This window comes from Ovis aries, chromosome 11 (assembly GCF_016772045.2).
Source record: "Ovis aries strain OAR_USU_Benz2616 breed Rambouillet chromosome 11, ARS-UI_Ramb_v3.0, whole genome shotgun sequence".
Lineage (NCBI taxonomy): Eukaryota > Metazoa > Chordata > Mammalia > Artiodactyla > Bovidae > Ovis > Ovis aries.
This window is the reverse complement of record NC_056064.1, coordinates 24111759-24133608: the sequence shown is the minus strand read 5'-3', so window position 1 is coordinate 24133608 and position 21850 is coordinate 24111759. Positions and strand designations below refer to the sequence as shown.

General features: G+C 47.4%; 1 protein-coding gene across 3 annotated transcripts in view; it reads left to right on the top strand.

The window, feature by feature from the left end:
- TRPV3 (transient receptor potential cation channel subfamily V member 3) overlaps positions 1–16313 on the top strand; it is a 34027-nt gene extending 17714 nt beyond the window's left edge. For 2 of the 3 annotated variants that reach the window (XM_042255523.1, XM_027975121.2), the window contains exons 9-18: positions 911–1087; positions 2009–2167; positions 2884–2985; positions 4016–4089; positions 5992–6157; positions 8043–8109; positions 9917–10191; positions 11405–11517; positions 12073–12152; positions 12389–16313. In XM_042255523.1, the coding sequence (XP_042111457.1) occupies positions 911–1087; positions 2009–2167; positions 2884–2985; positions 4016–4089; positions 5992–6157; positions 8043–8109; positions 9917–10191; positions 11405–11517; positions 12073–12152; positions 12389–12486 (1311 nt within the window). In that variant the 3' untranslated portion in view covers positions 12487–16313. The remainder of the gene's footprint in view (positions 1–910; positions 1088–2008; positions 2168–2883; positions 2986–4015; positions 4090–5991; positions 6158–8042; positions 8110–9916; positions 10192–11404; positions 11518–12072; positions 12153–12388) is intronic. The other variant, XM_042255524.1, reaches the window with a different exon arrangement.
- Positions 16314–21850: the final 5537 nt, after the last annotated feature.

The window sequence follows — 21850 nt, the reverse complement described above, 5'->3', positions numbered from 1 at the left end:
TAAATTGACCTAGTAACTCTAACATTCAGCAGAGAGCGAGGCTAGCTGACCTAGGTTTCACGAATCTCTCCGAAAAAGCCTGGTGGCTTCTGGTGTGTTAGTTGCTCAGTCATATCTGACTCTGCAACCCTGTGGACTGTAGCCCACCAGGCTCTCTGTCCATGGAATTCTCCAGGCAAGAATACTGGTGTGGGCAGCCATACCCTTCTTTGGGGGATCTTCCTGACCCAGGGATTGAACCTCCTGGATTGCAGGCAGATTCTTTTACTGTCTGAACCACCAGGGAAGCCCTGGCGCTTCTTAATTTTTCAAAAAAATTTAATTTTTTAATCTTCTTTTGACTGCCCCATGCGGCATGTGGGATCTTAGTTCCCTGACCAGGGATCAAACCCATGCCCCTGTGTTGGAAGCTCAGAGTCTTAAACACTAGATTGCCCAGGAATTCCCAAGGCTGGTGTCTTGCACCATTCCCTGACTGGCCAGGGCAGTGAGCCTCAACTGGCAGGGTCTTGACTGAGAATGTGATGTGAAAGCTGGAGAAACTTCTAACTCAAGCTCAGGTCAAATAGAAATTACTTCTCAAAATGGTCAGTTCCTAGATTCTTCCCTGAACAGACTCCCCAGCTGGTGGAAGGATCTGTGAGCTGATTGTGCAGCTCTCTGAAGAATGCAGAGGGCCTTCACCCCTTTGTCTCTGGCATTTGCAGTCTCTGGTGCAACGCGCAGGTCAGCAAGCTTTGTGCTCATTCCACAGATAAAGCGGGGCCCAGGGGTCACAGCAGCAGGCGCTCGGCCAGGCTCTCGTGGGAGACCCTTCCCAGGCCCTGTCTGTTGTGGGCGTGGAGGGCCAAGCTGTGCTGGCCCTGGGCCCTGTCCACTGGCTGACAGTTGTTCCTCTTCCTGTTCCCAGATCCTGAAGTACATCCTCAGCCGTGAGATCAAGGACAAGCGGCTTCGGAGCCTGTCCAGGAAGTTCACTGACTGGGCGTACGGGCCCGTGTCATCCTCGCTGTATGACCTCACCAACGTGGACACCACGACCGACAACTCGGTGCTGGAGATCATCGTCTACAACACCAACATCGACGTGGGTCTCCCGGCTGGGCTGGGGGAAGACAGGAGGCAGCAGGCTGCGCGTCAGGCCAGGGGCCCTGGGAGACCCCATTCTACTTGCTGGATGTGTCTGCCACCCCCGTTCCTTAGCCTCAGTGGGTGGGGCAGGTGCTGGGGACACCTGTTCGCAGCTGACCCTGTGGAGGGGTTCCTGGCCCTGTAACCCTGGGCAGGGTGGGGATGGGGGTGTAGATCTTCTCCATCTTGTTTTCCCCCAACTCCTCTTACTGGTTCCTTATGGCTGAGCTTAGAATCCCCTCTTCCCCAAACCTGGCCTCAAATGGGGGTCAGGGAGTGTGCAGTTGGAGCAATCAGGGAGGTCTTTCTGGAGGAGGCGAGGTGGGGAGGTCAGTGAAGCTGAAGGAGAAAAGAAAGGATCAGCAGTGGGAAGTTTTTGGCTCTTGGGGGAACAAAGGCAACACATCTTTTATATTTTACCAAGACTCGTGCCGCCCAGAGCCTGCCTTGCTTGGGGTCTCCCTGGCCTCTCACAGCAGCCTGACTGGTAGGGCAGGGATTGCAATCAGTTTTATGGAAGAGGACAATGAGGCCCAGAAAGGGTCAAGGGTTTTCCAAGGGTCACACAGTGAAGGGGGGCCCAGGAGGGGCCAGAACCCCAGTCGTGGCCCTGGCCCCACTTCTAGCCCTCACTCCCCACCGTGCATCAGATCCTCTTGCCAAAAGCACCAGGCTCCTGTGGTGTTTGGCTGCGCCTGGTTGCACTGGGGCCTCAGGAGCTGGAAATTACCCTCCCAACATTTCCAGCCAAACCAGTTCATTGGCCCCTTCTGCCGGGGCACTGCTGACTCAGAGTTCCCTTTGAAATGAGGGCCCTTTGAAAATGGTCCCTCCCTCCCTCTCATCTCCATGGTGACCGGTGCTGTTCTCTCCCCAGAACCGGCATGAGATGTTGACCCTGGAGCCCCTGCACACGCTGCTGCATATGAAGTGGAAGAAGTTCGCCAAGTACATGTTCTTCCTGTCCTTCTGCTTCTATTTCTTCTACAACGTCACCCTGACCCTCGTCTCTTACTACCGCCCCCGGGAGGAGGAGGCACGTTGGGCCCCTTGACGTGGGGGATGAGGTGGTTAGAGCTGCAGGAGATGGGATCCACCCCACGTGCATATGGGGAAACTGAGGCCCAGAGAAGCCAAGAGACTTGCGTGGGGTCCCCCGATTGTCACTGACACGTGTCAGTGTCTTGGACACGGAATATGTCTCCAGCCCTGAGTGGAGCTCAACCCCAGGTGCTTAGTCCCACGCGGACCCCTGCTGAGGGGGGCTCAGGGAATTAGGAGCCCCAGGCCCTGCCCAGGCTCCAGGTCTTGATCTGGAGCTGTTTGGGTGTTTTGACTGTGGGAGGAAATGCGAGAAGGTGGAGGCCACTTGGAGAAGCTTTCCCACCAATCTGGGACTCAGTTTCCTGTCCAGTCACGTGAGACACAGAGTCTGGGCTTTGACTGTGTGGTGGGGCCCTGTGAGTGTCTGGATACAGATGGGACAGACAGGTGCCAAGAGGGAGGAGGAAGTTGTTAGCATGGATTGAATCATGCCTCTTGCCCTCTGGGTTCCCCCTGCGGGTGGGGTAGGCAGGGGCCGGGGGCTGCCCTTCCTGCACTGGCCCTTACAGAGAACGGGCTTCATGCTGGCCTCTGGTCCAGCTCGAGGGCCCGGCATGCGTATGTGCATGGTCGCCCCAGAGGGGGCGCTACCCCTGCCTTCCTCACTCCGCACCCTACACCTATCCATTCCTCTCCCTTCCTCCATAGGCCCTGCCGCACCCCTTGGCCCTCACGCACAAGATGGGGTGGCTGCAGCTCTTAGGAAGGATGTTTGTGCTCATCTGGGCCATGTTCATTTCTGTGAAAGAGGTGAGTGGGTCACTGAGCCCTCCTGGTCTGGCCTGAGACGCAGGCGGCAGGGCAGCAAGCTCTGTCTGCTACTACTGCTGGGGGACTGTGGGGACTCATTTCCTCTTTAATTTTAGACTTACATAAATAAGCAGGCTTATCCTTCCTACTTCATGTACCATCCCTCCATACATCTGTCCATCTCTCTGCCATTTAAATGCACTCCCAGCCACTCAGTGTCCCTCCCATCTTCCCCTCCCTCCATCCATCCACCCAATCACCTGCCATCTCTCATCCACCCAACTGCTTATCCATCCATTCAGACACCCACCTATTGCCCTTCCGTCCTTCATCCAACTCTCTTTCCATCTGTTTGTCATTTGATCCATTCATCCATCCAACTGATGATTCAGCAGGTATATTCTGAACACCTTCAACCTGTGGGGCCCTGGGGGAGCTGATAGGGATGGAGGGAATCTGGCCTCTTTGAGGTCATAGTCTGGTAGGAATTTCACATGGACACAGATATCAAGACTGTAAGATAGACTGTGAAAAGGGCCTGATGTTGGGGTCAGACCCATGTTCAGAAGAGAGGTGACTTTTATTTGGGGATAGGGGGAGGTTAGGAAAGCTGGAAGGTAGAGATGTCACTAACTGTGGCAGGGTGGGGTTGGCATGAGGACACTGGGGAGAAGATATTACAGGGCAGGTCAGAGGAGCAGTGTACAAAGGCTCAGAGGCTGGGAGGCCTGGCCATATTTGGGGAATGGCAGGCAGCTGTGTGGCCCGGCTGCTTTGTGGGTTCTGGAGTGAGGATGGAGATGAAAATCAGAGATGTGAGGAGATTGGGGGGACCATCCACTCTTACCCTGGGGTTGTCTCTGTCCCACCAGGCACCAGTCCGTTTCCATAGCCCTCACTTGGACTCTGGTTGGGCCTTCACACGTTCCCCTGGTTCCTGAGTCTCAGTCCTGGGGAGACGCCCCCTTCCCCAAGTCCTCCAGAGAGGGGCACAGAGAGGGGGCAGCTTTTCTTTCCTTTCTGGCCGCAGGGCATCGCAATCTTCCTGCTGAGACCGTCAGATCTGCAGTCCATTCTCTCGGATGCCTGGTTTCACTTTGTCTTGTAAGTGGGTCTGTTGCCCTGGTCGCCACCTCACAGTCAGGGCCGAGGTCCTGTATGGGGCTGCTATGTCCCTCTGCAGTGGCCACCCTCTGTGTCACCCTGTCCCAGTCCTTACGCCAAGGCGCGTGGCCAGGGACCTCCTCTCTCCCTTCTGTTGAGAGAGGCACAGAGGGGAGGGCCGGAAAACACTGGGACAGTGCCCACCATCTGGCCGCAGGGAGAACTGACTACACCCTGCCTCAGAGCCCTGGGCGGCAGGCAGCATAGAGAAAGCATGTTCACGTTTTAACGAAGGGACATTCCAGGCCAGTTCCTCCCAGCTGCCGTCTTGGACCCTGGCAGATCAGGGCTGGAAGGGACTTGAGAAGTCACCGTGTCTGATCTCATGAAACTGAGGCACAGAGGAGGGAAGTGAATCACTGAGTCACGTGGAGCTACGGGCATGTCGAAGCCAGCCCAGTGTCCCAGTCATCCTCACCGCAAGCTAGTCTGGGATCAGCTACTGTAGGCCCCAGTCAGAAAGCCCAGCTCAGCAGCTTCTCTGAATGAAGTCATGTGCAGCTGATATCAGAGGATTACGTAACCCTGTCTCTAAACAACAGAAGGCTGATTCAGCATCGTGGCCGCATGAAAGGAACAGGATCTGCGGCTTGGGGTGAAGCACTTTGGGCTCCAGGGTTCTGTGGACCCCACCAAAGTCCCTCTTCTGAGCCTTTGGGTGGGTCTATAGCACCTTGAATCTTGACCTGATATTTCCAAATACCTGTTTATTAATAGCTGTCTTATTAAGTAGGCATGTGCCTTCCAGAAGTATGAACTGAGTTCTCCATCCCTGTGGGCGGGTGGGGCTCCCCGACACTGCAGTGAATGAGTAGGCCAGGTGCAGTCCTGCCCATGGTGCAAGTCACTTGTGAGCCTGGCACCTTCAAGAAAGTGTGACGATCCCAGAGAAAGACCCATTTGCACCGCCACTGGCTTTGGTGCGGATGAAAGGCCTTGTCCTGCTCGTCTGCTTCTCTGTTGTTTTCTTCGTGTGGAGGAAGGTGTTTAAAATGCTCCCTCACTTCAGCGCCAAATACATTGATCACCCAAATGTTTGCTTTTCACTGCACAAAATCGAGGTTGACTGTGTCCCAACTTTAACTAGTTAGGTATTTCATAATCGCGGAGACTGCATGATGCTCTAAGCAAGAGAGGGTTTCTATCCAGATGTCTGCCTAACTGATGACAATGTTTAGGAGTGGGTTTTGATCTTGGATGTTTGGTGTATATTGTACTTTAAATTTTTAAAATTGTGGTTTAATGCATGTAACATGAAAGTTAAACCACCTTAACCATTTTTAAGTTCAATATTGTTAGGTACATTTGCATTGGTGTGCAATCTCCTTTTAGCATATCTATTACATGGCATGTCTTGTAGTTATTTAAAAGGCTTCTCAAAGAAGGTTATGGGGGACTTCTGTTATGATTGAGGTTTGAGTATACATGTTGTCAGCTTTGTCATTTTGATTAAAGATGGAATCTTTCACTGCATCCTTCGTCTACTCCAGAGTTCCTCAATCTCTGTGGGAATCACAAATCACATGGGTGATTTAAAAAACATCCAGCCTCCTGGCAAGCACCCTGGGCCATCTGAACCAAAATCTATTGGGCCCTGGGGAACTCTATCTTTAAAAAGTCCTTGTCAACTGCAACCAGCCCTGACTTGCATCTGGCGATGCAGTCCGCAAGGCTGGGTTTTAGACGTGATTCAGCATGTCTAGGGCAGTCTCGGCTATCTCTTCAGTACCACCCACCAGGGTCATTGAACAGGGTTTAAGGGAGGTTGGAGGGTTTGGACATCTCTGCCCTGATGCCGAGGAGAAGTAAGTAAGGCCCTTGTTTCCTGTGTCTCCTGAACAGTTTTGCCCAAGCTGTGCTTGTGATACTGTCTGTCTTCTTGTACTTGTTTGCCTACAAAGAGTACCTCGCCTGCCTCGTGCTGGCCATGGCCCTGGGCTGGGCGAACATGCTCTACTACACACGGGGGTTCCAGTCCATGGGCATGTACAGCGTCATGATCCAGAAGGTGCGTTGGGGATGCTGAGCATCAGAGATGGGCAGGGAGGGGCCCCTCAGAGAAGGCCCACTCTTCAGATGGGGAAACTGAGGTCTGGAGAGGAAAAGAGACTCACCCAAGGGACAGGCCACTGCTGTTTCTCTCAAATGTCTTGGTTTCCCTTTGCCCTCGCTCAGGGTCTTGGAGGAAACATATGCATGTATTATATATACATGTAGATATGCTTATTATAGATGTTTACCATATAAAGGACGGTGTAGCCTGCAAGTTACAAATAATAATAAAATATGCAATACTTTTTTGTTGTAAATTCCGCATGGCTAGTTGAGTCTCACCAAATAATTTGTTGATTTTGGTTTAACTTGTATCTGTTGCCAACCTATGGTTGCAATTGACAAGTGAACATTGTGCCAATATAAATGTTGCCTGAAATTTTCCTTTGCTTTTAAAAAATAAATAATTAACTAAAATATTTTTGGGGGGCTACCCTGGGTCTTTGTTGCCGCGCATGGACTTTCTCTAGTTGCAGCAAGCGGGAGCTACTCTCTAGTTTGGTGTGAGGTTCCTCATTGCGGTGGCTTTTCTTGTGGAGCACCAGCTCTAGGGCATGCAAGCGTCAGTGGTTGCGGTATGTGGGCTCAGCAGTTGTGGCTCGTGGGCTCTGGAGCATGGGCCCAGTAGTTTGGTCGCACGGGCTTAGTTGCTCCACGGCATGTGGGATCTTCCAGGATCAGGGATCGAACCTGTGTCCTCTGCATGGGCGGGTGGACTCCTATCCACTGTACCACCGGGGAAGTCCGTTCCTTTGCTTTAAGGAGTAAGATGAAAAGGAAACAATGAAGACGTGTTGAAACTGAATTTGTTTGCCAATGATGCTGAGACACTTATGTGCTGAATTGAATAATAGTTTTCAAATACTAGAAGAATATTTCATCAATGTTTTTGTACTATTCACAACATAACAGCCACAGATAGGGTATATTTTAAAAGTTTTATCTGCCTTAACATTTCTTCCATCATTGTCTTAGGTCCAGGTCTAGACAATCAACAATCTTTGACTTGTAGTTTTCACCAGTTTCTATGGCGTAAATCACCCACCATGGCTGATTTCCAGTTACCAACATGAGTACAGATTCGGGCAAGGATGCACACTAAAGCATCATTGTATAGTGTTTCCAACATATGGCTACAATAGCTGTAAATAGCCTTAAAATTCTAGGTAATTGTTAGGACTTCCCTGGCAGTCCAGTGGTTAGCACTCTGGGCTTTCACTACGGAGGATGCGATTTCAGTCTCTGATCTAGAAACTAAGATCCTGCAAGCCACATGGAGTGGCCAAAAAAGAAAAAAAAAAAAAAAGCCTAAATAATTGTAAAATGTAGTAACGTCATTTGGAAGTGATGTTTTGACTACTTATTATCTTTGTTTCTAATGTAATTTATTTAATTATGTTTACACAATCCAATTCTTAGTCATGGCTGGTTTAGCAGCCAGCTCAGGAAATTCACGAGAGTGTGATAGTCAGCTCTTGTGAGCTGGTGTGAGCAGACCCCAGCACACGGCCACTTCCAGGAAGAGTGAGGATTCCTGGTGCGAGATTCTATGTGGAGGGGGGCTGATGTGCAGCCTGTATCAGCAAGGACAGAAACAGACTGCGTTCTAGGAGGGAGGAGGGTGGAGAGGACGAATAGAAGAGTCTTTCTGGAACAGGTGGGCCCAGTGCTGAGCTGTGGAGGGAGCGTCAGGAGGATCCGGGGAGGGTCACGGAAGAGTGGCCCGAGTGAATGAGGGCATGGTTGGCGTGCAAACCTGAGAGATAGTGGGAAGCAGGAGCTCAATCTATAGCGAATATATGCTCAAACGTTACCCTTGAATCGTGTTTCTTTCTTTGTAGGTCATTTTGCATGATGTTCTGAAGTTCTTGTTTGTATACATCGTGTTCTTACTTGGATTTGGAGTAGGTAAATGATTTACAAATAATAGCAACTGCCACATTTGTAAAGCCCTTTATATAGACGTTAACATGACAGCATGCAGGAGCCTCAGCAACAATTGTATCGGTCACCAGTGGAATGCTCGCCGTGATCAGCATTTCCCAGTGATTGTCTATGGGAAGAGCCAGCTCACTGGAAAAGACCCTGGTGCTGGGAAAGATTGAGGGCAAGAGGAGAAGTGGGAGGCAGAGGATAAGATGCTTAGATAACATCACTGACTCAATGGACATGAGTTTGAGCAAACTCCAGGAGATAGTGAAGGAAGCCTGGCATGCTGCAGTTCATGGGGTTACAAAGAGTCAGATACAACTTAGCAACTGAGCAACAATAACAATGATTATCTCCCTGGAGAAGGAAATGGCAGCCCGCTCCAGTACCCTTGCCTGGAGAATCCCATGGATAGAGGAGCCTGGTAGGCTACAGTCCATGGGGTCGCAAAGAGTCGGACATGACTGAGCGACGTCACTTTCACTTTCACTTTCCTCACCTCCTACTCTTCTCTGTCTATAAAAGAAACTGGCATTCAGACCCAGATAAGATGATACGCTGGGGCACTAGCCTGCCATCTTCTAGGACGCCTAGCTTTCCAAGTAAAGTTGGATTCCTTGCTTCAAAAAAACAACAACAAAAACAGTGATTATCTCTTTACTTCTCACAATGTATTGGCCAAGGCAGGAGTCATCATCATCTCTGCTCGTAAGAGAACTGAGGCTTAGAGACGCCAGGATTTGACCAGGTCGCTTTTATCTGGCCACACTATGTGGTATTGCCCCCACCTTCACATCCATCATATGTGTCCCTTGCAGCTTCGGATAGGTTTGGCAGGTGTTTTTGGCCCAAACTGACAGATAGGGAAGCTAAAGTTTGCAGAAATGTGATTGACAGTCTTTGAAAGATAGGAGTAGAATAATGCATCCAGGTAGCCTCCTTTGGCCCTCCACGTCATGTTACTGTCATAGATTGCTTCAGATATATCTGTGAGAGCCTCTGGTCTGTTGGGGACCAGGGATGGGAAACCCTCTTAAAAACCTCCCTGTTTACAACAGAGGGAAAAGCACAACCTGATTTTGCTTCTAACCTCTGCCTAAAAAGATATGATTTTGTTTTCCCAAGCCAGTTCTTTTCCCCAGTTATCACTGGCATTTGAAACTAGGCAGCTGATTCCATCTGTCTGGTGCATTTTCTGGGTCACAGTTTGCTTATTCATTTGCTCCTTCACTTGCTTATTTATTCATCCACCCATTTCCTCACTGATTAATTTGATCATCCATCCATCCACTATTCATTAAGTCATGAGCCACTGCTGTAGTGCATTGGGAAGAAAAGAAGAAAGAGCCTCAGGCTGTGACCAGAGATCATGCCACACAGCATTAGAAGGAGACTCAGGACCTGCCGGTCTTGGGAGAGACAACCCAGGCTACTGGAAGTTGGGAGCTCCAAGCCTGGTTGAGGAGCCAGGGACACACAGATTATAGATTATAATTTTCAACTCTGCAAACCCTTGATTGGTCAAGGGCTGAACAGTGGGCTAGCGAAGGGAGAGAAGAATTTGGGCTTTGTTAGGCAGAAAGGTCTTTCTGCAGTCAGTCAAGGCAGAACACCAGCCTGATGAGGCTTCCGGAGGAACTGAGGCTAGAGACGTGATTTCAATAACCAGAGAGAAGAAGACAGCAGTGTGTGTGTGTGCATATGTGTACGTGCAGGTACGCACGAGTTCACTGAGTAATTAACCGGACAGAGAGGCTGCAGACAACACCCTGTTATGTCCTCACAGCTCTGGCCTCGCTGATCGAGAAGTGCCCCCAGAACCATGAGAACTGCAGCTCCTACGGCAGCTTCAGTGACGCGGTGCTGGAACTCTTCAAGCTCACCATAGGCCTGGGCGACCTGAACATCCAGCAGAACTCCAAGTACCCCATCCTCTTCCTGTTCCTGCTCATCACCTACGTCATCCTCACCTTCGTCCTCCTTCTCAACATGCTCATAGCCCTGATGGGGGAGACGGTGGAGAACGTTTCCAAGGAGAGCGAGCGCATCTGGCGCCTACAGGTGAGCCTGGCAGAGTCCCCTCTGGGCAGTTGGGGGGCTCCTGTCATGGGGACTCAGTTCAGCACACAGAACCTGTGGATCTAGGCTGGGGCCTGGAAACCTGCATAAGCTCCCTGTGCTTGGCCAGAGGAAGGTAGGTTCCTGGAGTAAAGGGTCCAGGGAGTGTGGCTGGACAATGGCATGTGTGAGAGGTACTCAGGCTTATGGCTGTGCTCTGCTTAGAGTCAGTGATGTGATATGTGGGTGCTGAAGTGTGACCTTAGGTTGCATTAAGAGGAGTATAGGGTATAGGACAATGGAGGTGACAATTCTGCTTCCCTCCAATGCTCCTTATATGCTGTGGGCCTTCCACACTGGGGACACTAACCCACAGAATGGCCCAGGCATGGGACAGGCCTGGCAACCATGCCTCACAACAGACGGTGTTGAAACTGGGTTGAAGAAGGTGAGAATTCCTTCTTGCAGAGCTACTTGGGAAAGAGGGAGCAGCTTTCTTCTGTGATCCCAGAGGCAGAAATGGGACACATGGGGAACAAGAGGGAGAAAAGCTTTGATCTGATACAAGGAAGTTACTAATTGTTAGGGCCTTCTTAATGGATTGTCAATAACATTCAGGGGAGACTAGACAAATTATGGTTGGGAAAATTGCTGAGGGGATTCCCAGCCTGAGATGGAATAGGACTGTGTGATGTCTGAACCTCCTTTCACCATAGGAGCTCAGAATCCTACCTTTCAGTTAGGAAACTCTGGACTCCCATAAACATAGTTTATGCTATGTTTAAAATAATTTTAACACCTTTCCCAAACTTACTGGGCTTTCTTTTCTTTCATTTTTTTAAAGTCTTTGTTGAATTTATTACAATATTGCTTCTGTATTATGTGGGTTTTTTTTGGCCTTGAGGCCTGTGGGATCTTAACTCCCCAACCAGGGATCAAACCCACACCCCCTGCATTGAAAGGTGAAGTCTTAACCACTGGATCATCGAGGAAGACCCTGGGTTTTTGAATTCTGTAGGTTAGCCAGATACTCAGGATCTATGCATTAAGTAAGCATTCTGTGCAGGTGGAGTGGGCTGTTTAGTGGTGTCTGTGTGTGTGTTCTTGTGTGTGCGAGTTCTTGTTTGTGTGTGTACGTGTGTGGGTACACCCACACTCATGGGGCACCTTGGTGCTGGCTTCTCAGTGACACACTTAAGCTCCTTTGTGTTTCCAGAGAGCCAGAACCATCTTGGAGTTTGAGAAAATATTACCAGAATGGCTGAGGAGCAGATTCCGGATGGGGGAGCTGTGTAAAGTGGCAGAAGACGATTTCCGGCTGTGTTTGCGGTAACAGAGGGAGGAGGGCGCTTTGCTGGTGCTCTTTGGGTGGGTGAAGAGACACGCGGTGTGAATGTTCGCGAAGCGGCGCTGCCATTTGCTTGTCTGACCGTGGCCATGGTTTGTTCCGCCTCCTCAGAAGGTGGAGTTTGCTTGCTTGGGGTCGCTGGCCCTGGGACAGGCTTCCTGAGCCTCAGAAGGGAGAGGAGGGGACTCTGCCCTTCTGGAGGTGCCTCTTTGGCTCCTCCCCGCCCAGTACCTGCCTTAGAAGAGATATGCCAGCCTGGCACCCTTTGTCCTTCTGTCTCCCCTGTGTGGGTTCACAGGGGACCACTTATGTCTCTTGGAGCTCCTGGGTCCCATATCCTGGGAGGAGACTGATCCTGGAGGCCTGGGAAGATGTGCGCTTGGCAGGTTTCAAGCCCCAGTAACACTGCTATGGACACATGAGTCAGGGGTGTTCCCGATCCCCGTGGACGACACCCCAAATGCGGTGCTAGTATATTTGTTTGTATTTCATGAAGTGCGCTTGGGGAATAGTGAGAATGATTATCACACCCTCAGGATCAACGAGGTGAAGTGGACTGAATGGAAAACTCATGTCTCCTTCCTCAATGAAGATCCGGGGCCCGGGAGACGGACAGGTACCACTGCTGTCAGAAAGCATGATGCCCACTCCTGCCTGACCTTGTGACCCCGGGGGACCCTGATTTTCCCCATCAGTAAAGTGGGGGAGGAGGGTTGAACTAATCCCTTCCAGCTCTATCATTTTATAACCTGAGTTGGAAACATTTCTGAAAGTCGAGTGGTGGGCCAAGACGTACCTGGAGGCACAACTTGCAGAGTGCTGTATTTGTAAACTAGTGTTTTGTCTTTAAAGCAGATTTCAACAAAATCCAAGATACTTCCAGGAGCAACAGCAAAACCACCCTCAACGCATTTGAGGAAATAGATGAATTTCCGGAAACTTCAGTGTAAAAGCAGGACCCAGAGCTCACGTGCGTGTGGGCCATCTGATGCTGGAGCCTGGGTGCTGGACTTGGTGCTGTGTCCTTTGCAGAGCAATGGAGCCTGGCTCCACCTGCAGAGATGAGGAACGCACCCTCATGCTGAGCGGGTAGCTGAACCAAGGGGCAGTTGTCACTTTGTCTGAGTGGGAAACACCCTGGAGTTTGTTATTTGGCAAAGAGCTTGTAAAGACCTATGGCCAGCAGTCCTGAGCTTGGGAGTTCCAGGAGCCCTGAATCCTGGGTGAAGCTCCTGTGTTCACCAACTGCAGGTCGACTTGGCTGGGAGAGAGGATGGCAGGGCAGGCACAGGGACCCAAGGAGCACAGAGAGGAGTCTTTCTTCTCTCAATGTCTTGACAATGTCTTGTCAATGTCTTGACAGCCCCTAGCCCCAGCCCTAATATTCTACCATCTCCCCTACTGTGACTGGATCTCCTGAATTTAAGGGCCTCTTGATCTGATCCTAGAATGTATAGGGGATTGAGCTGAGCCTGGTATCCTGGGGCCAGGAGGAATGAGCTTCTGGAATCTTCAGGGAGCAGGAAAACACCCTCGGAATAAGTAGCCTTGGTACTCAAGGCTCAGACTGTCTCCAACTGAGAGACAATTCTAGAAGCATAATTAACACAGGGTTTTTCTTTTCAGTAGAGAAAGGACATTTCAGTTTTAAATGAAAATTACTTCAAATGAAGTGTGTGATTTTAAAAGCTGAGAAATAGATTTTAGGATTTGGGGGTTGGACGTAAGTATTATATACTTGGCCTCAAGGTGGCCAGAACAAGGACAAAAAGCTTTTCTTTACATACTTAAAACCACATGAGACATGCCAGGCAGGGCCTGTGATCTGGGTGAAAGATCTTGGCTGGCTTCCTTGTACCAGCCCTGGCACAGTGCAGGCTTCCAAGCTGGGATAGTGGCTTCGTCTGAAACAGAAATAGCAGCTGCTCTATTTATATGGTCTTGAATCTCAGAGGTTACTCTTACACATCAGTATTTTTCATTGGAGGAATTTTACAGACTATCTGAAATGCTATGGTATTCAATATTTTTTTTTAACTGTGAATTTTGAAGCAGAGAAGGCATCTGAGGAGGAGCCAAGATGTGGGGCTTATTTTTAGATTCTCATCCTCTGATTTTCTTCCCTGAAATTACTCAGTTTGGGGACAGAGATGAAGTGGAGAGAGTAGAAATGTTCCAGGTGACTCAAGTGTGTTAGTCCATCAGTCATGTCCATATCTGTGACCCCATGGACTGTAGCCCTCCAGGCTCCTCTGTTCATGGGATTTTCTAGGCAAGAATATTGGAGTGGGTAGCCATTCCCTCCTCCAGAGGATCTTCCTGACCCAGAGAATGAACCTGGGTCTCCTGCATTGCAGGGGCATTCTTTATCATCTGAGCTAGTAGAGATGTCCTATTGGAACCTAAACAACCAGAAAATCCACTCTGACTCAGTTATCTGGTGAAAGATTCATGTGGGAATGTTTTTTTTTGAGTATAGTTGCATTACAATGTTGTGTTAGTTTCTGCTGTGCAACAATGTTGCATGTATATTCAGCCATGAATACACATGTATCCCCTCCTTTTTGAACCTCCTTCCTGCCCCCCACCCCCACATCCCACCCCTTTAGGTCATCACAGTCCTGTGGGATTTTCAAGGTGAAATTGTAATGATATTAACCATGAACTTTAATTTTAAATCACACAAAAAATCATTCAGCTTTTAGATAACTTGGCTGTTGGTTAGTTAATTTGACTAGAAGCAAACTAAGGAACATGGGCCATGTAGTCCACTCCTGGCCCATTTCTCTGCTCTGGGCTGCTCTGTGCACCAGCTTACCTGGGTGGGCAGAATCTTGGCCCTGGTGTCCCTGATGGGCTGGGTCAGGGACAGATGAGTCGAAGATGCAGCCTTGCAATCTGCAGCAGCCCCTGTACTCTCAGATGACCCCGGGAACTGCCCAGTGCTCCAAGCTGTAGTGGTCAGACCAGGTTCAGGTGTGAGCAGGGGAGGAAGGGACTAGGCATGTTTCTTGCAGAAGGGAAGATTTAGAGGGATTATCACGGAGGCAGGAGGACCAGATGTATTACAGATGAACAGAACTAGGCCCCAAAGTTGGAAGCTTCAGGGAAAACGATTATGGTTCAATGTAGTCCAGCAACTTCTTCAGATGTTATGTTTGGTTTTTTTTTGGCCACACCCCCAGAGCATTTGCCACCTTCACTGCCAACCAGGGATTGAACCCACACTCCCTGCATTGGAAGCGTGTAGTTTTAAACACTGGACCTGAAGGGAAGTTGTGATACTGGGGATATTTAAGCAGAAGCTGGTTGAGCATATATGAGGGATATTGTTAAAGATCCTCATCAGATGAACTTGAAGCTCCTTTTAGCCTGGGGAGTAGCATCCTGTATCTTGAATCAACTTCTTGCCTTTATCCTGAACAGATAGATGTCTTGGTTTGAAGGGCAGCAACTTGGATACATGGCTCCACGCTCTACTCTGTGCAGCTGGGAATTCAGAATTGTTTTGGTTTGGATATGCATGGATAAAACTGTGTAACTCTTCACTTCCCACTTGAACAAAAGCTGGGAGGTTAGACAGACAGAAGTCAATAACTGGATCTTTGTCTTCTTATGCATATGGAGACCTGTCTATGGATCTGGATCAAATTTGCTGGCAGGACCATTTTCCATACTGAATCTTCCTCTTGACAGTGGTGTCCCCCAAAGGCTTTTATCCTAGACAGTCTCAACCTAGGCAGGTTTTCCAAGGAAGGTGATGAGTCAAAGAGCATTGGTTTAAAAGGACCATTTCTCTTATTTGACACCCGGAACCAAAGCTCCAAGAGAAAAGTGGACTTGTTCAAAGTCATGCGGGAGATTGTATCAGAGCTGTTGAAGCTGGAGTGTTCTGATTCTGGACCACAGATGTCCTCCTGTGCAGTTTTATTTTTTTGGCACAGTTCTTTGGTAAACTTGAGTCTGCCTTTGTGGTTGGCATGTGTCAGGGGATTAGGTTTTTTGCTCAGATGATTCATACTGGCAGTCTGCATTGTCCCTGTGATCTCTATGATGGGTTTTTAATTCAAGTGTGTACATACAGATGTGCACAAAACCACACACACACACACACACACACACACACCGCCCCACACTGAATCCACAGGTGTATAAGGATATCTTAAGTGATTCACATTTCACTAATTTAAGGGGAAAGCATTTTTCAGGAATGGAATCTCACATGCTCAGATAATAGTTGTGGCTGGAAATTTTCCTTTAGCTAAATTCTGCCTCAGGAAGAATCCATTATTCTAGAAATTAAGTTATATATCTGTTTGGAGTAAAAAAGGTGCTTACCTTCCTCCCTGGGTGGGGAATGGGAGAAGGAGTTCAAGGCTGTACTGTGAAGTCACTAAGCTCTGAGAGGGCTCCTGCCCTGGAGCCCAGTGTTACTGACCTTCTTTTCCTTCCACAAGGCCTGCTGGACTAAGTCCTTTGGCTCTGGGTAGGGGCCAGATAGATGGACCGTCATGTGGGCCTGTAAGCCATACTTGATCTCTGCACCGATTTACTTTTTCTTTTTTTTTTAATTGTGATCTTGGTCTCACAGAATTGTTACCTTGTTCTCACTGAATGTGCCTAATCTTTGCAAATTCCATTTACATCCTTGTTTTTAGTGTTGTGTGTGTGTGAAACTCTATGTGCAAGAGAGAAGTCATAAATGGAGTAAGAACATTTTAGTGTCATTGAAGAAATGCTGTAATGATTTCTAATAAATATTTATTTTGCCTTGTTATGATCATGTTTTATCTTTGCCTTAGGAGGGCCACTATGATGACTGAACTCTTAGGGTGTTGCTTAACATGAGTGGATAAAGGGAAGGTCACTTTTTGGACTTAAATAATCAATTAGTGGTCCCAGCTCAGCACGCTAAGACATACCACCTTTGTGCAAATGTGTACCTCTCAAAGTACATCACATCCAGTACCCCATCTAAACCACTCAATAACTGGGAGGAATTTTGAGTAAAAAGCGACCTAGAGATTTGAAGCGACATGGGTAAGAAGTCACAGCCTGAAAATGTTACAGGTTCAAGTCATATGATCTCAAGCAGGGGGGTCCATCCCTCATGCTTGCTGGCTCTCCACTTGGCATGCATATGAACTCATGGCTCCACTTGGAGACCAGGAAGTAGAAACCCCTCCTGTTTACCTCACAGAACTTTTATGAGGAGGCAATAAGGGAATGGATAGGAAAGAGCTGATATTATTGCTGTCGTTATTGCCCAATGTATATGTATATGCATTTTTTCATTCTTTTGAGTTATTTTTAAAGAATGGTAGTTCTCAGCTTGAATGCCAAGATGCTGCTGTGTTTTGAAGGGTTGCAGAACTTGCAAACAATTTATTAATAAGCAATATGCTGCATTTGGTCCATTACTTCATCCAAACGATTCCCAGAATAACACCCTGCGCTGGGCTGTGTTTTCTTGACTGGCAAGGAAATGGGACTTGTACCTAACCCACATGCTAGTTCAAACAGGCTTCAGTCTATGATCTAGGAGTGTGCCATCCATGGGAACATTCTGGGTAGACTGATGAAGTGTGGGCGCCCCTGTCACAGGATGTATTCTGAAGTGGGATGCCTAGGTCAGTGAGGATGAACAGTTTTATGACTTTTGATATTATGAAAAATTACCTTCCAAAAGATATTTTGCAACTTTTTCAGCCTTTGAGATTGTACAATTTCCTATTTATAAAGTGCTTTCATTCATATTGGTTACCTTAATCCACAATTCTGTCGATAGTTTGATAAGTATTCTGTTGCCATTCAACAGAACAGAGAAAATGGAGACTTGGGGAATTTGAGGCTCAGAGAGAGATGGAATGACAGGTTGAGGTCGCAGTGCTTTTTCCTGGGCCAAGGGTCCAGGTTTTCTGGTGTGCTGGTGTGCACTAGTCCAGTAGTGTCAATGGGCTTCTATACCGGGGTGGGTTAGCCTAGCCTGAGTCACACTAAAACAAATTTGTCTGGTTGCACTGGGTCTTAGTTGTGGTACACAGGGATCTTTTAGATGTAGCATGTGGGATCCAGTTCTTAGATCAGGGATCAAACTGGGGTCCCCTGCATTGGGAGTGTGGAGTCTTAGCCACTGGACCACTAGGGAAGTCCTTGGATCACATTTAAGAATAAGTATCGGGACTTCCCCGGTGGTCCAGTGGTTGAGGATCTGCCTTCTGGTGCAGGGGATGCAGATTCGACCCCTGGTCAGGGAACTAAGATCCCACATGCCCTGGGGCAGCTGAACCTGCACACCATAGATGGAGAGAAGCAAAGACCCCAAGGTAGTAGGGTGAATTTGAGGATGCAGAAGTCTGCGAGGCCAAATTGCTAGGAACAGGGCTGGAGAGGTAGGCAGATGCCAGAGCACACAGGACTCCTCCAGCTGTGGGAGAGGCTTTGAGATTTCATATTGAGGGTTAGGGGAACCATTAAAAGGTTTCACACAAGGGTATTATTGGATATGAACACTTCCTTTTCCCCTCATAGGGTTGCAGACTTAAAAGGGTGTATTTTTCAATCTGTCAACATTTGGGACATAGTAACACACATAGACATCACTAGATGGTCAACACCGAAATCAGATTGATTATATTCTCTGCAGCAAAAGATGGAGAAGCTCTGTACAGTCAACAAAAACAAGACCAGGAGCTGACTGTGGCTCAGATCATGAACTCCTTATTACCAAATTCAGACTGAAATTGAAGAAAGCAGGGAAAAACGCTAGACCATTCAGGTATGACCTAAATCAAATCCCTTATGATTATACAGTGGAAGTGAGAAATAGATTTAAGGGCCTAGATCTGATAGATAGAGTGCCTGATGAACTATGGAATGAGGTTCGTACATTGTACAGGAGACAGGGATCAAGACCATCCCCATGGAAAAGAAATGCAAAAAGCAAAATGGCTGTCTGGGGAAGCCTTACAAATAGCTGTGAAAAGAAGAGAAGTGAAAAGCCAGGGAGAAAAGGAAAAATATAAGCATCTGAATGCAGAGTTCCAAAAAATAGTAAGAAGAGATAAGAAAGCCTTTTTCAGCAATCAATGCAAAGAAATAGAGGAAAAGAACAGAATGGGAAAGACTAGAGATCTCTTCAAGAAAATTAGAGATACCAAGGGAACATTTCATGCAAAAATGGGCTCGATAAAGGACAGAAATGGTCTGGACCTAACAGAAGCAGAAAATATTAAGAAGAGGTGGCAAGAATACACAGAAGAACTGTACTAAAAAGATCTTCACGACCCAAATAATCATGATGGTGTGATCACTCACCTAGAGCCAGATATCTTGGAATGTGAAGTCAAGTGGGCCTTAGAAAGCATCACTACGAACAAAGCTAGTGGAGGTGATGGAATTCCAGTTGCGTTGTTTCAAATCCTGAAAGATGATGCTGTGAAAGTGCTGCACTCAATATGCCAGCAAATTTGGAAAACTCAGCAGTGGCCACAGGACTGGAAAAGGTCAGTTTTCATTCCAATCCCAAAGAAAGGCAATGCCAAAGAATGCTCAAACTACTGCACAATTGCACTCATCTCACACGCTAGTAAAGTAATGCTAAAAATTCTCCAAGCCAGGCTTCAGCAATACCTGAACCGTGAACTCCCTGATGTTCAAGCTGGTTTTAGAAAAGGCAGAGGAACCAGAGATCAAATTGCCAACATCCATTGGATCATGGAAAAGCAAGAGAGTTCCAGAAAAACATCTATTTCTGCTTTATTGACTATGGCAAAGCCTTTGACTGTGTGGATCACAATAAACTGTGGAAAATTCTGAAAGAGATGGGAATACCAGACCACCTAATCTGCCTCTTGAGAAATCTGTATGCAGGTCAACAGTTAGAACTGGACATGGAACAACAGACTGGTTCCAAACAGGAAAAGGAGTACGTCAAGGCTGTATGTTGTCACCCTGCTTATTTAACTTATATGCAGAGTACATCATGAGAAACGCTGGACTGGAAGAAGCACAAGCTGGAATCAAGATTGCTGGGAGAAATATCAATAACCTCAGATATGCAGATGACACCACCCTTATGGCAGAAAGTGAAGAGGAACTAAAAAGCATCTTGATGAAAGTGAAAGAGGAGAGTGAAAAAGTTGGCTTAAAGCTCAACATTCAGAAAACAAAGATCATGGCATCCCGTCCCATCCCTTCATGGCAAATAGATGGGGAAACAGTGGAAACAGTGTCAGACTTTATTTTTTGGGGCTCCAAAATCACTGCAGATGGTGATTGCAGCCATGAAATTAAAAGACGCTTACTCCTTGGAAGAAAAGTTATGAGCAACCTAGATAGTATATTCAAAAGCAGAGACACTACTTTGCTGACTAAGGTCCGTCTAGTCAAGGCTATGGTTTTTCCTGTGGTCATGTATGGATGTGAGAGTTGTACTGTGAAGAAAGCTGAGCACTGAAGAATTGATGCGTTTGAACTGTGGTGTTGGAGAAGACTCTTGAGAGTCCCTTGGACTGCAAGGAGATCCAACCAGTCCATTCTGAAGGAGATCAACCCTAGGATTTCTTTGGAAGGAATGATGCTAAAGCTGAAGCTCCAGTACTTTGGCCACCTCATGCGAAGAGTTGACTCATTGGAAAAGACTTCGATGCTGGGAGGGATTGGGGGCAGGAGGAGAAGGGGACGACCGAGGATGAGATGGCTGGATGGCATCACTGACTCGATCGACACGAGTCTGGATGAACTCCGGGAGTTGGTGATGGACAGGGAGGCCTGGCGTGCTGCGATTCATGGGGTCGCAAAGAGTCGGACACGACTGAGCGACTGAACTGCACTGAACTGCACAGTCTGGAGTGTGGGAGGGAGAGATTTCCACCTGACAGTGAAAGAGATACTCGCGAAGTGACTGGGAAAGAAGGGAAGAAGGCAAAGAGAAGGCAGAGACGTTAGTGGGACATGAAGACCTTTCAGTAGAGAAGGGATGTCTGAGCACACTCATTTACTCAGCTAAACTCACAGGGCACTTACTAGATTGCAGGTACTGAAAAAGACACTGGTAATATCCTTGAGATGGGATAGAAGCAGAGAGGGGCAGAGGGCCAAGTCAAGAGAGGTATTATAGGTGAAATGAGAATTGAGTTGCATTTTGAAGAAAGAATAGGAATTCGATAAGGTGAGGTCTGGTGTGGGTGTCAGGGATGGAGGAAGAGAAGGGAAGGAAAAAAATTCTAGGTGGAAGGGCCAGACTCCGTAAAGACGCACAGGAATAAAACAACGCAAAGCCGACTGAAACTGAGAAGAGCTCAAGGCAGATGAGTCTAGAGAGGTTGTGGGGAGGGTGGGACAGATCATAAAGGGTTTTTTGTGTTAGAAATTTCAATGTGAATAATTTATTATTCTGTGCTAGGCACTGCGGTAAGTACTTGTATGCGTTAGCCCACTTAATCCTCCCAACAATCTCATGAAAGGGACACTATTATTATGAATATCCCTATTTTATAAATGGGAAAACCGAGTCTGTAGACTGTCAGAAATAATCAAAATGAAATTGAATGTGGCTAAAGTCACACAGCAATGTTATAGATTAAAAAAAATTACATCTAATTAGAAACTCTAAAGTCTATAAATATTGAGTCAGAGAAAATTAGTCTTGATAGAAAAGAATCAATACAAAAACTGAAACTACAGTGGCCTAAACTGCACATTGTAAATTTTGTAACTAACTAAAATTTGATGGGAAAATAAAGTATTTTTCCCAAAGTATATATATGGAAAAATTGACCTAGAAAAATTGAACTTGTGCATTGGACACAAAGAAACATTCACAGTGGGAGAAGGAAGCTTGGTAAAGCTTATTATATACAAAAGCCAACTGATATAAAATTTTTTTTTACTAAAGAATTCAGAAGGAAGAGAGTCTATTCCAAAGAAAATAATTTTGGTAAAGTGCAAAAATAAATGCTGAAAGTTTCAAAGCAGTTTAATTGTGTGCTATAGAGCACTGAATATGGAATGAATTGGCTTAATGGGATTTGTTTTGCAAGAATGAAATTATACATATAGACATATACATGTTACAGATAATGACAATATTAGCATGATTTTGTAAATATATTTGAAACTGTAAATATGGGTTCCTTGGGGTCCAAATCATGTGATAAAATGTTCTTTACTTGGCTGCCATGGCCTAAGAGAGGGGGGAGGGGAGGCTCTTGCAAGGATTGGAGAGGGAGGGAGGTGGAAAATTGGACCAAGGACCTTTGAGGAGGATCTTGAGAGTGGGGGATTTGGGCATTTAGGACAGGAGGGAATGTC